This window comes from Falco punctatus (genome assembly GCF_963210335.1).
Source record: "Falco punctatus genome assembly, chromosome: 5".
NCBI classification, from domain to species: domain Eukaryota; kingdom Metazoa; phylum Chordata; class Aves; order Falconiformes; family Falconidae; genus Falco; species Falco punctatus.
The window spans coordinates 50,144,915-50,159,916 of record NC_137584.1 but is presented as its reverse complement, the minus strand read 5'-3'; the positions used below and the strand labels follow the sequence as shown (position 1 = coordinate 50,159,916).

Here is a 15,002-nt window from a genome sequence, read left to right as displayed (position 1 = left end):
TTGCAGCAAGCCGTCTAGTTGGCGGTACTCAACGTTAAGGATGATCCTTGGAGGTCTAGAATAGATGAGACTGAGAGAAGTGCCAGGCAGAATCTTCCATGAGAAGGACTTGAATTGAGGCCAACGGTAATTTTTTTTCTGAGATAATACTTAATAAGCGGCAGAAGATGAAGAAGTATCTCCTGATTCCCAAGAGCTCAAGCAGCAAAAAGTAGTCATTGTTGTCAGGCTTGCTGTTTGAATGTATGTAGCATATGTCTGTGTCAGTTGGCTTCTGTTCACTTTCTTATCCTTAGAGAGCACAGCTGATCACTGCCTAGAAATACTGGCATCCCATGCTCCACCACTACCCAAGCCTAAGCCTAAAACTAAAAAAGCTCCGCTACCACCAAAAAATGCTATTGCTGCTTCCACCACCACCAGCCATAAGAGTAACGAAGCACCTCATGCTAAAAAAAAGGGAAAGGCTCCTGCTAAGCAGCCTCCTCTCCCACCACCCAAGCCAACAAGTCACAGTGCAAATCGAGAGGCTGGTGAGTACTGCACAGGCAGTGCCAATTACGGCGGGTGCATGTGCATGGGGGTGCTTGGCTTGGTCTTACGACAACTTCTGCCTTTTTACGTAGCAGCGTTACTGAAGAGCATGCCATGGATGTTTTTAGCTAGCCTGCTGCTGAGCTCTGGTTCTGCTGTCTGCAAACATCCCAGACAACAGACAAATCACTTTGCTGTTTAATGGATGTATGCACAGCACCAGGCACATCAGAGGTGATAGTGAATTCCCACTTCACGTGTGAAGACTGGCAACAAAGTGACCCAGAGAACTGCTGAAGAATCAGCAGGGGAAAAGGGGATTTCTGAAATCAAACATGAGTTGCCCAGAAATAAAGCTACTTTGGTATTGCTGTAACTTTCTGCTGGAAATATCTACTATTCCAATTAATTTGACAAGATTGCAAGATTTTGAAGAGGTAAAGGATAAAACCATGAATACATCTTCAAAGACTGTTGAGTAGCAGTTGTTTTAGCTGCAAAAAACCTCCAAACAAACCAAAACCCTCAAACAATTATAACCATTAGAAATGGCCAGGCTTCCCTGAGCTGGTTGATGGCTTCCTGTGATTCTAAATACACACTGGAATGTCAATCATCAGGCACATAGCAGATGTGTATATCACTATGCTTTTAAACCAAAATTCATCAGTGATGCTAGATTAAAAATTATAGGTAGCTGTTCTTAAAGTACTGATCTCAAGTTTGAATCATCGTAATTTAGCTGATGACCAAAATTAAAACATCCAAATATAATTTGAACACAAGCAGTATTGTGATGAATGGACTGTATATATGCATTGGCAAACTTATACAAGCCTTGTGTTTTCAATCCTCTGTCAGTCTTTGAAAGCCCTTCAGTCCCTCCAGTTTTCTCTCCAAGTATACCTCTTTATAGCTTGTACACTTTGGCACATTTGGTATTTGAAGCACAGAGAAGAGGACTGTTTGAAAACATTGCAAAATTGCTAGAGTTACAATAATAACTTTGCCATAAAATATCCATTAACTTGGTATTAACTGTCCCTACTACATCAGACGACTACAAGAATAAACATTTTGAAAACACAGAATTTGCTGCTTGTATTTCACGTGCAGCTGGAAAACTCAGCTCTTCCTAGGAGAAGGAACCTTGTAACAGCAGACCTTTCAGAAATGAAATAACCCATCACATAAAGAAATGTTTATACCAGTGGTTGGTAACAAGCTTTCAGGTAGCTGAGTTCTTAAATTAAAATACTTTCAGAGTCCAGATTTGTCTTTTAGTAACCTTGCTTAAATGTCATGCAGTGGTTGAGGCCATATGGGTGTAAAATATATCGATATATCTCTTATATAAAATAGTACCTATTTTACTGGTAATTTCTTTCAGCGTTAAAAGTACATCATGTTCATTTGAAGTGGGCCAATACTTAATAAGTTGAGCCAATTGGGAGAAGTATTAGTACGAGAGGTTTGTCAGATCCCCATGAAAGTGAACACATGATGCAGTCAGTGATCTGTGGCCCTCCTGAGGGCACAGCAGCAGGTTTCCAAACTGAAATAGTGGAACTGGGAGAAGGGGACTTAAACATAGGCATGGACATGTGCCGAAAGGCAAATAACCATGAAATTTTTCATTTAATCGAAGTTCAAATCTGCTACTGAAAAAGAAGCATGACATAAAATTGTCAGCCAGCCCAGTCAAAAGCAACAATAGCAACAGCACTTTTGATCCACGTGAAAGTGTAGGGGGCTTTTCTCTGGAAAAAATTGTTCAAGTTTCTGTATCCGATTGCAGGTCCAGAAAATTTCTGAGAATAATGTGAGGGTGTTTTTCAGTGGAAACATTTCTTTGCATTTTACCAGCCACAATTATAGTGTGGCTGTGTGTTTGTATTATGCTGGCGTTCTTAAGCGTAAGCATGTAACTGCTCCTGTCAGCCTCCAGCCTGTGTTGAAGTGCTTTGCTGGATTGGACCCAGCGCCCTTTCTTACTACTACCCACTTACTCAGTAAGGTTTCTGCTAAATAATACACAGGTTGGAGCCACCATCTATTTCCACTGCAGTTACGAACTGCTGCCTGTACCATTTCTCTGCTTCCTTTTGATTTGCTGGTGGGTTAAGTCAGTGATGTGTACTTGGTGTGAATGATGAGTGCAGCATCCATAGATTCGGTGCGGTGCCCTTCACAGTCGCCTTGCAGCACAAATAGGGACACTGATTAGCCTAAAGTTTCTGTGGATTTTTCCAGATGTACTGAAAGCCTCACAGCACTCTCAATGTTTATAAACTGTAACACTCAGCTACAGAAGAGAACAGTATAATGTTTGAATTATTTTCCATCTTCTTTGGGACTGAGAACAGTCTCACTGTGAAAGCTATTTTTATAGCATGAGCTTATTACGGCCAGTATCTGTATTTTGATTCTATCCTAATCTGCTGGAGTTTTGTTTTTATTTAAATGCTTATAAGTAAAGTAGGCCTTTCAGCAGATTTCTATTACAGCTTTCTGTTTTACTCTGTAAGCTTAGCCGCAAGGCTGCTGTGTAGTTTTATAATGCTTTCATTTGTTCTCTGGAGGTTAATGCTTTTTTACTACAGCAGAAGTGTTTGAGTTGGATGCATTTTGATGAAAAAGACTGAGTCATAAGATGGTTGTCATTTCTATTGCTTTTTAAATGAAAATCAGAAGTTTGAAGTTCCCAATCCAGATGATGGGTGCATCAACACAGCAATCAGAAATGTGGCTGGAATGCACATGGGCATGCAGGCTAGCTGAAATCACTTGCAAACTTGGGCATTATACATATATGCTTCAATATGGTAAGTATCACAGGATTAAACAGCAGCATCACTGGCCAGCTCGTACAGCTGGTGTCAAAACCTTGTTTCATTATGTTTTCAAGGCTGCCTGAGTTGGTCACTGGTAAGGTGAAGACCTCCAGTACATACAGGAGGCCTTCAGTGCCTCCTCCCTTCTGGAGATCATTTATGCAGAGTGAGATCTGACAGGTGTTTTCTGCCTCTGTTTTATGAACGTGCCCAGCTGGACTTGAAAGTATATCTTGTTTTGCTGTCCCTCTGCTCTTGCCATTAACTAGGAGCACACCACTTGCAATAACACTGTGAAAGGTAATTGACTGATACCTGTAACAGTCCTGAGGTGTTCATGGAAAAGCATAAGGAAAATCATGGTGTTCATCTAGTGCTTAGACCAAGAATTCACATAATAGAAAAGGTCAGGCGGTTTTCTCTGTCTGATAGCAATTTTTTTAAATAGGGCACTAAACACATAAGTAGTGGGCTTTCTAGAGGATGTCCAGGCAAGTTGTACAAAATGGGCCAATGCAGAATGCTAGAATCAAACTATCACCCATTTGTAAGGTTGATCCCCTGCACTGTTCTTGAGCAAGTATTCATTGCAGGTTTTTCCACTGTAAAGGTGAAATTTGAACTGCAATATTTATTGTCTCAAGCATATAGATGAAGGATTGTAGAAATACTGAGTGTAATTCTTTTCAGTTTTTAAGTGTGAACACACATCAATCCACACAGAAAGAACAGTGCAAAAACTATATAGTTGCAAGACCGTGAAATGCTTTTTCTTTTCTTATTTTAGCGGGTTCCTCTCATGCAAAAAAACCACCAGTCTCGAAGTCCTCTTCATCACCATCTCCTTCGTCCACATCATCTCATCCCAAAGCCTCTAAGGAGACTTCCAACAAATCTGGCACATCAGGGACTCCCAGGGGCAAGAAAAAACCTGGGAAACAGTCAGCCCCACGAACAGCGCCAGATGGGGCTGCTTCTTCCCCCTCAGGTGCCACAGCCAACAGGTTGGAAGCAAAGGCAGAAAAACCTGAGCCTGAGCAACCTTCCATAGTAATTTCCAAAACAGAGGATGGAGACCAACTGAGCAAGCTCATTGTCCCCCCTCCTCCCACTGCTGCCCCTCCTCCGCCTCCACTTCCACCTCCTTTCCCTGCTGCAGCTGGTCAGCCCGCTGTCTCCTCGGATGCCCAAGATGTGTCAGATGGCTGCATGGCAGGACCAGCTGTCCCCGGATCGGATACTAAACTTCTTCTCCAGACCGAGCGTGGCACAGACGAGGGCCTGAGCAGTATGGCCCTAGACAGCAGTGCAGATGCTAGTGGAGAAGACACAAAAAGGTAAGGCAGTGTGGCTGTTGTAGGGGGGTGGTAAGACCCACAGCCAAGAAAGCCACCTTTTTTCACGTGAGGGACACTGTAGGCACGTGGGATCTCTTCTGTTTCTTCTGCTGACTGGTAATAGTTTGTGTTGCATCCCAGCACAGTTTGTTTGTTGCCCATGCCTTTGAGCCATTCACCTGCAGAACCTCATGTTTCCCAGGTCATTGCTCATAACCTGCCTCCTGCTTCGGTGCATGGCTTAATGTGACCACTGCAGTCAGCAGCTGAGCTAGTAGCTGGTAATACTTTTATTTCTCTCTCATAAAGGCAAAGAAATTAAGCTGAATAACAGGGAGCTTTTACTTTTTTTGTGGGTATTGTTCAATATCCCAACTGCTAAAGCTCTCAATTCAATAGCCAGATTTACTTGCACACTTGAAAATGACAGTTTCAGGCTTCGGTTAGTAGGTGTTTGGTCTGTCACTTACTCAGATACTATAAAGTCTGGTCAAGAGAAAGGTCATAATTACATTTTTTAAGCAAAATAATTGGCAACGAAAAAGAAACTGGCTTATTAACCTGTCTTTTCCCTGCCATGAGAAGCAGCATCTTTTGTAACAACCCAGGAGGGTTTAGTCTACCTGTTAGTGGCCTATAGACTTTCCTTTAAACTCTTGCTGGTGTGGCTGTGCCAGCATTATGCTCCTGTGCTGCTCCTCCCCTTGCTCTACCCTTCCTTATATAAAGATTTTCCCAAGGCAAAGGGCAATCTGCTGCTGCTTTCCAATGGGCATCAACTTTTTGGACTCGGCAGTAAAACTGTTTTTACAATAGAGTTAGGCTTCCAGAACAGGAAGCTTTGCACTCCAATCCATTTTCCAACCCACTCCTCTCACCCACAACGCTATGAGCTGTTTTTCTTTTCTTAGTAGCTTTTATGTACTGTTGGTGCCATCCCACAAGAAATTAAAAATAATTAGGGTTTTTCTTTATACAGGCTTTGCAGCATGTCATTCCAGATTGCACCTTTTTTTCCTGACATGCATAAAACCAGATACGTGTACATATCTGTATACTTTATATATGGTTTATATATATGTGTGTGTAAGTTTTTTAGAAAGAGAGAAGTCAGTTTGAATAACTGAACTGAACTTTTCATACTTGCTTATACAGCCTGTCTGCCATTTGTGTTACGTGCTGCTTGCATTTATGTGACACCCTGTCTGCTTGTGAATTAACAGCTTGGCTGCCAAAGAAGACCAAGAAGCAGAGGCACCTGACCAGGCACACTCTGAGCTGGTGGAGGAGGCTTCTGATGCTGCTGCTCCTCCTGAGAGTGAAAGTAGCAGAGAGAGCCACAGCAGTGACTCGGACTCTGATGGGCCAATACTGTACACAGATGACGATGATGATGATGATGACGATAATGCAAGTGCTGAAAGTAAGCGTCCCGCAGAGAACTTGCAGGCTACCTTGTGCCCATTTCATTACGTGAGTGTGCCTGAGCCATGCCAGTGTGAAGTAAGGAGAGGTACGGCTGCATGGGATGGTTCTACATGGTTTAGTGTTTTACCGCTGCTGAGAAATGAGTGTCCCACTTCTCCCAGACAATTATGACCAGAAACCTGCTGAGGCCTATGCAGTGGTGAGAGCAGATCAAGCATTGCATGGATGGGAGTGGAGGTGGGCGAAACAAGTTCAGAAGCACATGAGGATGGAACAAGGCCTCCGTGGTAGGGTATCAGCAAGCCATTGATTTGGCTCACCCATGTCATGAAGCTCTACCCATAAAGCACCAGTGTGCCTTAAAAAGCACCATGTTGTGGAGCTGTACCTTAAAGCACATTGAATTGCACTAGAGATCCCAGAGTTTCTTGTGTGAGTAACAGGCAGTGGTGGATGACAGAGGAAGCCCATCAGTCAGCAGCTTCACTGAAAGTCATTTGTTCCTCTTTGATCAGGATGTTTTAAGCACTGGAGCATCTGAGCAGACACAGCAGACCACAGTGGATTACATCTAAGTTAACAGCTTTGAAATTTCATCCGGGGTCATGACTATATCATCACCCTAATTTGGTAGAAGCCCTTGCTGCTGCTGAAGGGGATTGTCCTGCCTGTCTTCTGCCTGATCCCTGCTCCCAACTGTTCATTCTTCCTTTAAGTCAACGCTCATGATTATTTTTGCAGCGGTGCCCGTTCTTGAGCTGATTTGCAATCGAATCAGGCCCCCTAGCCAGCTCATGCGGAGGCCACAGCTTTGCTGGCGCAGAGGAGGTGGCACCAGCAGGCCGTCAGGGGTGGAGGGGAGGGCAACGCGGCCTCTGCCATCTGCAGGGTGACCTTATGTCAGAATAAAATGACCATCGAACCATGGCTTGGGGACCTTGCTGGCAGCTGATCAGGAGGAGGCACTTCGCTGTGCTTAGTGAAGGCCTGAACGTGAAAGTGCTGTGTAGTGAAGGGGGGTGAGGGAAAATGAGTGTGTTGGGTCTTTTTTGTCCTTGGCCGCTGGCGCAGCAGAAAGTGAAGTGACGGATAGCTCGAGAGGCTGAAGTCATCTGCAGTTCTGCATTTGGTGTGAACACAATCCAAAGTGGTAGCAACCAAAAATTCATGTGTTCAGACAGCAGAACGGTGTCTTATGAGAAGTCAGCTGGGAGCCTTTGTTCTAACCAAACTGCCTTACGTGGTGAAAATCTGCCAGCCTAGGACATATGTAGCCACCTCTGTCAGCATATCAAGAGACGGGAAGGACTGAAGGCAATGAAAAATACCCTTCCTTCCACAGCTGGCTGAAGCTAATGCTGACAGAATTGCTTGGCCTTTGTCCCTACTGTGTCTGTTCTGTGGATGAGCAGATTGCTTCAGTGCCTGGGGGTAGCTGCCCAGGTTATTTTACAAGCACTCAGAGCACTTTTCTGACCTGTAGTTTTTGTTTTAATTTACAAATCACTTAAAAGATGAAAAGCACTATACAAGAACTGAGTGGTACTTCATTGAAAAAAAAATTGAAAGAATGAGGGAAATTATGACAGAATGAGACTAAACCATTTAAGGCTGAAGAAAAAGAGCGGCAGGTTGCTAAATATACTAAGTAGATATATAAAACGCCATGTAATGTGTCAGACTTCAAAGGCACTTAAGTGTAGATTTGTCATTTTTATCCAAGCACTTTGCAGATGACAAGTGATGTTTTTAAAACTCTTATCAATTTGGCTGGTAGCTTTTTCATCCAAGCCTTTCAGCTTTTTATTGTTGTGAAGTGAGCTAAAACTATTTTTCTTTTGATATTAATTAAAATTCCTCTCCTGGATGTGGGAATAAGGCTGCTTTTGGGAAGCTATTGAAGGTCTTACTCGACAGTTTGTATCGGTAACCTAAGCATGAATGAACTAAACCTACCCTCCTCCTCCTTTCCTCAGGCTCTTTGGCAAGTAAAATTCGTCGTAGGGATACTCTTGCTATCAAACTTGGCAACAGACCATCTAAGAAAGAATTAGAAGACAAAAACATCTTGCAGCGTACATCTGAAGAGGAGAGGCAGGAAATCAGACATCAGATTGGAACAAAGCTAGTGAGGTACCAGTCACAGGGTAAATGTGGTTTCACTGGGCGGAGGTGGAGGAAGAAAATCAGGAACACTGGGTTCACCTGTCAATGCAGCTCAATAAGCGGTGCAGGATCTTTGCGGTACAACTGTCTGGAAAATCAGTATTTTTATTTCTCACAAAACTTTTAAAATGTCAGTAATGCATTTTTATTCTGCAAGAAACAAATCAGAGCTTCTGGGGTTTGGGGTTGTTTGGTTTTTCTTAAAAAAAAAAAAAAAGGAAGAGGATAAGAGTGACTCCGTATAATTAGTGCCATGGTTCAATTTTTTTCTCAAATTAATTAGCAAGGACTTGCACTTGTATATACCCATCTCAGACAGAGTAATAGTTCCTGACACACAGAGCATGCCTGTGCATGGTCATGCCTTCTGGCCCTCCCCATCCTCCTCCTGCTAACTCCTTTATTATTCATGTGCTGTTTGCAGCAAAAGAAGCAGAGGGAGGCTGACTTCGTAGGTCAGTGTTTAGTGTTTTACTGTGCCCAGCTCTGAGGCGTGTCTTTCTCATGCTGTTCAACTGCTGTGGCATAAGTGTTACTTTCTCTTTCTGGACTTGGGAACATCGCATTAAAAAACCTAATTTTCATTTGTGTTTTTACAAGCTTTTTTTAAAAAATCCTCATAAATGTTAATGTTGGCTTGCATGGTCTCTGAATAGACTACAACATGTCTGGATCTTCCCAGACCTGTCCTTGTTTCTCTTGTGCTCAGAAATGTTGTCCAGGCAGATTTGGAGAATGTCCTGTGTTTGTTGGAGATTCCCCTATGTTGGGTAGTCCAGCTGGTACTGCTCCAGTACAGAGTACGGCCACCCTGCATCAGCACTGGGAACACGAGCCGAGTTGCTCTGTGAACCGGGTGGCTGGCTGTAAGTCGTTTATTTCATCTTCTAACCTGTGAGAGTGGCACATCTATTGTGTAGGGCCCAGGGGTCATTTTTCTTCTGCTAATAAAGTGGTGTGGTTGTTATCACCACTTTCCTGAGCAAATCCAAGCTCCAGTGATCACAGCCTGCTTGTTGGTTCTTCCTCAGGGGCTTGAACTGCAGAAGCCGCTCCGGTTCCTGCCCTGAGCTCCTTGCGCAGGGACGTTGCTGGCTCTGCCGGGAAGCTGGCACGCTCCCTGCACAGCTCTGCTTTGGGGGCAGAAGACAAGGTCCGTGCATGTCAGGGCTGTGCTCGTGCCTGAAATCACAACCAAGTTGGACGCCAGTTCCTTAAAAATTCCTGTTGTGGTGGTTGGCACTTGGCAGCATCGAGGTCTGATGGGAAACCTGTTCTCACAGCTCGGTTGGGGTCAGGTCAGGTCCCAGCCTGGGGCTTCCCACAGCAGAGCTGGGCACCTGTGGTAAACCTGCTGGCCCTCCCCACCGAATCTGAAAGCCCAAGCTTGGTTCGAATTGGACGGGTTTCATGAGGCTGAAGATAATCCATAGTGAACTGTGTGAGGTTCGCTGGACAGAGAGGCGTCAATCTTTAACAAATTTGCAAAATGAATTTTACTGCTGAAATTTTTGTTGCTCCATTTCTCAAGTGAACAAGTGAATTGTTCAATAAAAGTAGAGACAACATCAACCATGTTCTCCACTATACAAACCAGAAAATTATTATCTTCATTGTTTGAGGGTTTTTAATGGCGTTTGCTATATATAGGTAGCTAAATCAAATTAAGTTCCAATTAAAGCTTCCATTTGCATTGTATGTACAAATCAGCGAGGAGCACCCAGCTTATGTGGTTGTTTAAGAAAAAATGAATAGGATTTGCATTCAGAATATCTGAGAATAATCTTATAATTGCACAAGTTACCATAATGATGGTGCCTGGAAACACAAAAGGTTTCTGAATTCTTTCATAAAATTATACCTGCAAACAAGGAATTAAAATGTGTTCATAAAATTTCTGTACTATTATGGAAGTATTAGTTATTTATGAGTTCAAGTGGCAGTAGCACATCTTTTAAAACAAATGTCCACTTGGTACTGAGGTTACATGCACAGTTATAACTGGAAAGTACCTGTGTTGTTGAATACCTCTGCTGGTGAAGAATAGCGCGGCTATATGAGAAACACCTTTTAAGCTGTATTACAAATAATACATTATATTTATTATATATATTTATATATATAATAATAAATTATATATGTAATAAATTATATATAAAAATGAATAATATTTAAATATATTTATATATTACAAATAATAATGTATTATTTAGAGCTGGTTTCAAATCAGTCACTTTTCCTTTGTTCTCACAGGAGACTTAGCCAGAGGCCTACGACTGAAGAGCTAGAGCAAAGAAATATCCTGAAGCGTAAGTATTTTATTAGGTTTCAGCTAGTATTTACTTAGAAAGTGAACATATGTTGGATTTGTAAGGAAGCCTATTGTTGTTGCTCCAGTGTTAGATCCATAACTGGGGAAAAATTATAGAAAATAATGTGTCGAGACTAGATTTACATACTAACCTGTAGTAGTAGCTGTGAAAATTGAATATATGCAATATGCTGAATTTTGCTTATCACAATCCCACTTCTTGAAGCTGGTCCCAAAGAGCAGGATTGACTTAGGCACCCCTAAGAAGTAGTTCTAGGCTGGCTGAACTTCTGCCTAATTTTTCTGAGGAGGAGGAGGAGGGAATATCAGTAAGAAGGCAGAGGTGGGATAAAAGGGCAGAGGTTGTAAGGAGTAGAAAGAGGAAAGGTGAAGTGTTCAGGGAAAATGAATAGGTATGTGCTGCCTACTTCAGCATGCTGGTCTTCCTATCCACTTCTCACATAAATGTCTTCTGTACTGAAAACTGCATGAAACAATCTCACTGAATATCTCCCTGTTGATTAAATCCTTCCTTAGTATCCCTGCTGAAAAATTTCAGTCTATGACTCAAATAATCAGGGGCAAAGGAATGAAGTACATTGGATGTTTACCCTCTATACCTATTCTCTCATTTACTTCTGTTGGTTTTGTTCTGAGGCTGGCAAACATTTCAGAACAGGCATTGTTTATCTTCCTTTATGAATCTTTCCATGATATGGATGTTATCTAAACACATACTGTAACATTTGCCATGCCCAGCTCCATCTAGCCTTCTGTTAATTCTGCAAGGGTAGCTGATGCTTAAGTAGAAAAAATAAAAAAAATGCACATGCAAGTCTTTTACATACAGCAACAGATCAAAAAATCTCATCTCTTTGTAAAGTGTAAGAACTTTCCACATTGATGAAAGAGCAGGTATAATGCTATTATTCCCATCGATCATTCAGAAAAGTTGGAGTTCGTCTGTACAACCCTGGTGCACTACATCCTAACAGAAGGAAAGAAAAGAGAATTTACAATGACAAAGGCCATAGACTGGTCAGTCTGTCATCTGCCCAGGCCAGCAAATCAGGGAGACACAGCAATGGCTGGCTTTCAGGCAACCATCCATGCTAATAAAAACCTACTTGTCCAAGCTCTCAAAAGCAGATCGTGCCATGTCTCACTGACAAGGGAAGCTACAGTTCATGCATTATGGTGCACAGGAGAGGGGCCAGGGAAATCCTGTCCAACACATAATGTGAATAGACTTTCTAAGACTGTAATTTCTGGATTTATAGATTGTGTAGATAAATAAAGATAAAATCTGAAATATGAACTTTTTTTGTATGACAAACCACTCATGTTGGACTACGTGAGAAAGGTAATTCCAAAATATTTCTGGTGGGCCAGGATATGGCCACTGAGCTGGGAGCACCATCTGGGCTTCCTTACTACCTTCTCTGTCTCACTCATCTTGAGATAACTAACCTAGCAGCGAACCTGTGATATCTTTAATATCCCTTTTGCCATTGTTTATTCCAGTCACTGTTTTTGCAATAAGTAGCTCAAGACTGGAAAGCAGTTAGTAGATTTCTCCTCCTGTTTCAGGTTGTTTACTTTAAGCTTTTGGACAAGTACCAGGCTTTGCACTCAATGCCTCCCGCCATCCTCCCCTGCTGCTGCCAGGGGCTGTCTTAAAGCAGCAAGGGAGAGCAAAATATAAAGGCTGGGAAGCAGCATTATAAATCACAAAAAAATCAGAGTCATTGGCGAGCACATGGAGAGGTCAAAACTGCTTTTTTGCTCATCGCTGAGATATAAAATATTTCACAGTGACAGTGATCTGTAAAAACCAAAGCAAGCCAGGGTTTGTGGTGACAGTCTGACTCAGAGCCCTTTCAGGGTGCAAGTTCTCTCTCAGCTCTAAGGCAGTCATATTATTTATCAAAATTTTTACATTCCCTTCCTGTGGATCATTTGAAATTGTTTACATCTCTTAAATGCCTTTGTTGTTGTAGGCAGCTTTTGTGAATAAGCTGTGATTTCTTTCATAAAGCTTCCTTCCTCCTATTTTTAAGCAGTAGATGGGGAGAAGGGATTATATTACTGCACAGATGTAAACTGCAGCTAGGGGAAGGTATTGTTTTGAGTAATATTTATCAGCCTTTGAGGTTACATTAAGTGGTAAAGGTCTAAATGTTTACTTGAGAGTTAAGTTCAGCCCAAATCTTTTAAGAGGTTCAGAAAAAGTCTGTGTTTTTTCCTTTTCTGTATTTCCAGTTAGCAAGGAAATCTGTCTTACAAGAAGTTTTGTTTAGATAATATTTCCAGATAAACCAGTTACTGAAAATCCTGTGACCGAGTATGATCACAAGATGTTGCAGGCGGATTTCTATAAAAACAATTTGGATAAAACTATCCCAGCTTCTGAGTCTTCACACACTAAAACAAAGTTATGATAACTCAAGAGTCCACTTGAAGGAATAGATAAAACCCTGTGTTTTTAATAAAGACAGGTTTCTTGTGTACTGTCTTTGAGCCACTAGTACTATAGCATTGCATTATGGCAAAAAACCTTTTTATTCCTCCAAGAATTTTGAATTAAGATAACTGTATTTTTTTCCTGTATTTGTAAGGGACAGTGAACTTTTTGTGCTGTGCACCTGCATGCCTGCCAGTACTGGCTTTGTAGAAGATGGGTTTTAGCTCTTGATGCTAGTTAAGGAATATTAATGGTTATCTTTGCTTGTAACACTAGGAAAGAGAAACTGCTTTGTGCATTCCAGAGCACTGCAAAAGGCAAGCACTTTGTTTGTCTTTTCTTTCTCTTTCCCTAGCAAGCCCACAGAGAAGTCTAAACATAGCTAATCCCATAGGGACACAATGGAAAGTTCAGTTTTATGCCCCAGGACTACTCTCTGGTCAAGAATGGGGCAGTCCTCAGGCAGAACAATTTCTCTCTTTTCTCCTTCTGCTATGAAACAAATATCCCACAGAACAGAAGGTGACCAGATTTAATGCGGCAGAAGTTGCAGGAGCAATAATGTATAGATTCTGGGAAAGTTGCTTTTTCAGCTTCGACTGGTGGGTTGTTTAAACTCAAAGGCCATAATAAATGAGGCTAAACAAAATTGTTTCAGTCAAGAGTCAAACCCAGTCTGACCTCCTAGGAGCTGCAGGCCGGGAAGGAGGGAAACCATAGTTTTGCTGGGAACTAACTGGAGATTCCTGCAAGCAAAGGGTGCTCGCTGGGCTGGTCCTTTCCACTACAACAGCAGCAGGACATTTCAGGAGGGGACTTGCAGCTGGGAATGCTGTGTTTATATTTTCTTTCTCCACATCACACAGATTAGATCTGCTTTTAAGGTGGAAGTCAGAAGTGTGTTCCTATGCGTTGATGTGTTCCTGTTCGGGCAAGTGAGTCAGTTCATACCTGTAGCCAAAACTTGACCCTCTGGCTGGAATTTTCCACAACACCTGAAGGAAGCAGGAGCACCAGACCCATTATTTTTAGCACCACACATCTTCTTAACTCATTACAGCAACTTTCAAAACTTTTTACCTTAAAAGACCAAAAATATACTGTAGGTTTTACTGTTGGTAGGCGTTTGTATCAGGGCAGTATTTTTGTAGCACTGGGTTTAAAGCAGCGCTCTGCCCGGCAGGCTGGAGACAGGGATAGGTGCTGCAGGTACGAGTCAGTGCCGCAGTCAGAGGGCCATGTGCCAGACAGCCGATTCAGTATATTAGCAGCAGCCACCAGATTTCAGTCCCTTTCCTTTAGCTCTTGAGTTCTATTCCTAAGAAGTAAACCGACTTGAATGTACAAAACATGTCGTGCCCCCTGACCTGTCATGCAGAAGACTGTTCCTCATGGGGTCAATCCCCTCATCCTTTGTCCAGGAGTGAAGGGAGCTCCTGGTGCCTCCTGTCAGAGTTGTCCTCCAAAAGGTGGGCTTCCAGCTTTCCTCAACAGCCTGCTCCAGGACCTGCCTGAATCCTCTGCCTAGCAGCTATGACGGCCTTGCTCATCTCCCATTTCTAGGTAGTTTCCCATGTTCAGGCATCCCTTTGTGCAGTCCTCTGCTACTCACAGGGAGGTAGCTTCACAGTTTGGCATAGGCAGCTAACCTTCAACCTTCCTAAATGTCCAGATCAACTCTTTCATTTTATCCTCCCTCAAAATACAGAAAAACAGTATTTCAGGTGGCCATGCTGTTGGTAGCTTTTTCTTAAGGTATGCATCAGGCAGTGTGAGTCCCTATTTCTTACATAAGGCATCTTATTGCTGCTTCCTAGGAGACAGCGGTGGCTTACATAGCTAAGAAATGTCAAGATACAAATAATGCAGAATGTATTTTACAAACTAAATTAAGGAAGAGGCATTACAGTGATGTGTATATCCAGCTG

General features: G+C 42.4%; 1 protein-coding gene across 3 annotated transcripts in view; it reads left to right on the top strand.

Annotated features, from left to right (window-relative positions):
- The window catches only part of PHACTR2 (phosphatase and actin regulator 2), a 138,020-nt gene that overhangs the window by 112,293 nt on the left and 10,725 nt on the right, over nt 1–15,002 (top strand). For all 3 annotated transcript variants that reach the window (XM_080390067.1, XM_080390066.1, XM_080390068.1), the window contains 4 exons: nt 4,156–4,705; nt 5,929–6,128; nt 8,110–8,266; nt 10,553–10,608. In XM_080390067.1, coding sequence (XP_080246193.1) covers nt 4,156–4,705; nt 5,929–6,128; nt 8,110–8,266; nt 10,553–10,608 — 963 coding nt within the window. The remainder of the gene's footprint in view (nt 1–4,155; nt 4,706–5,928; nt 6,129–8,109; nt 8,267–10,552; nt 10,609–15,002) is intronic.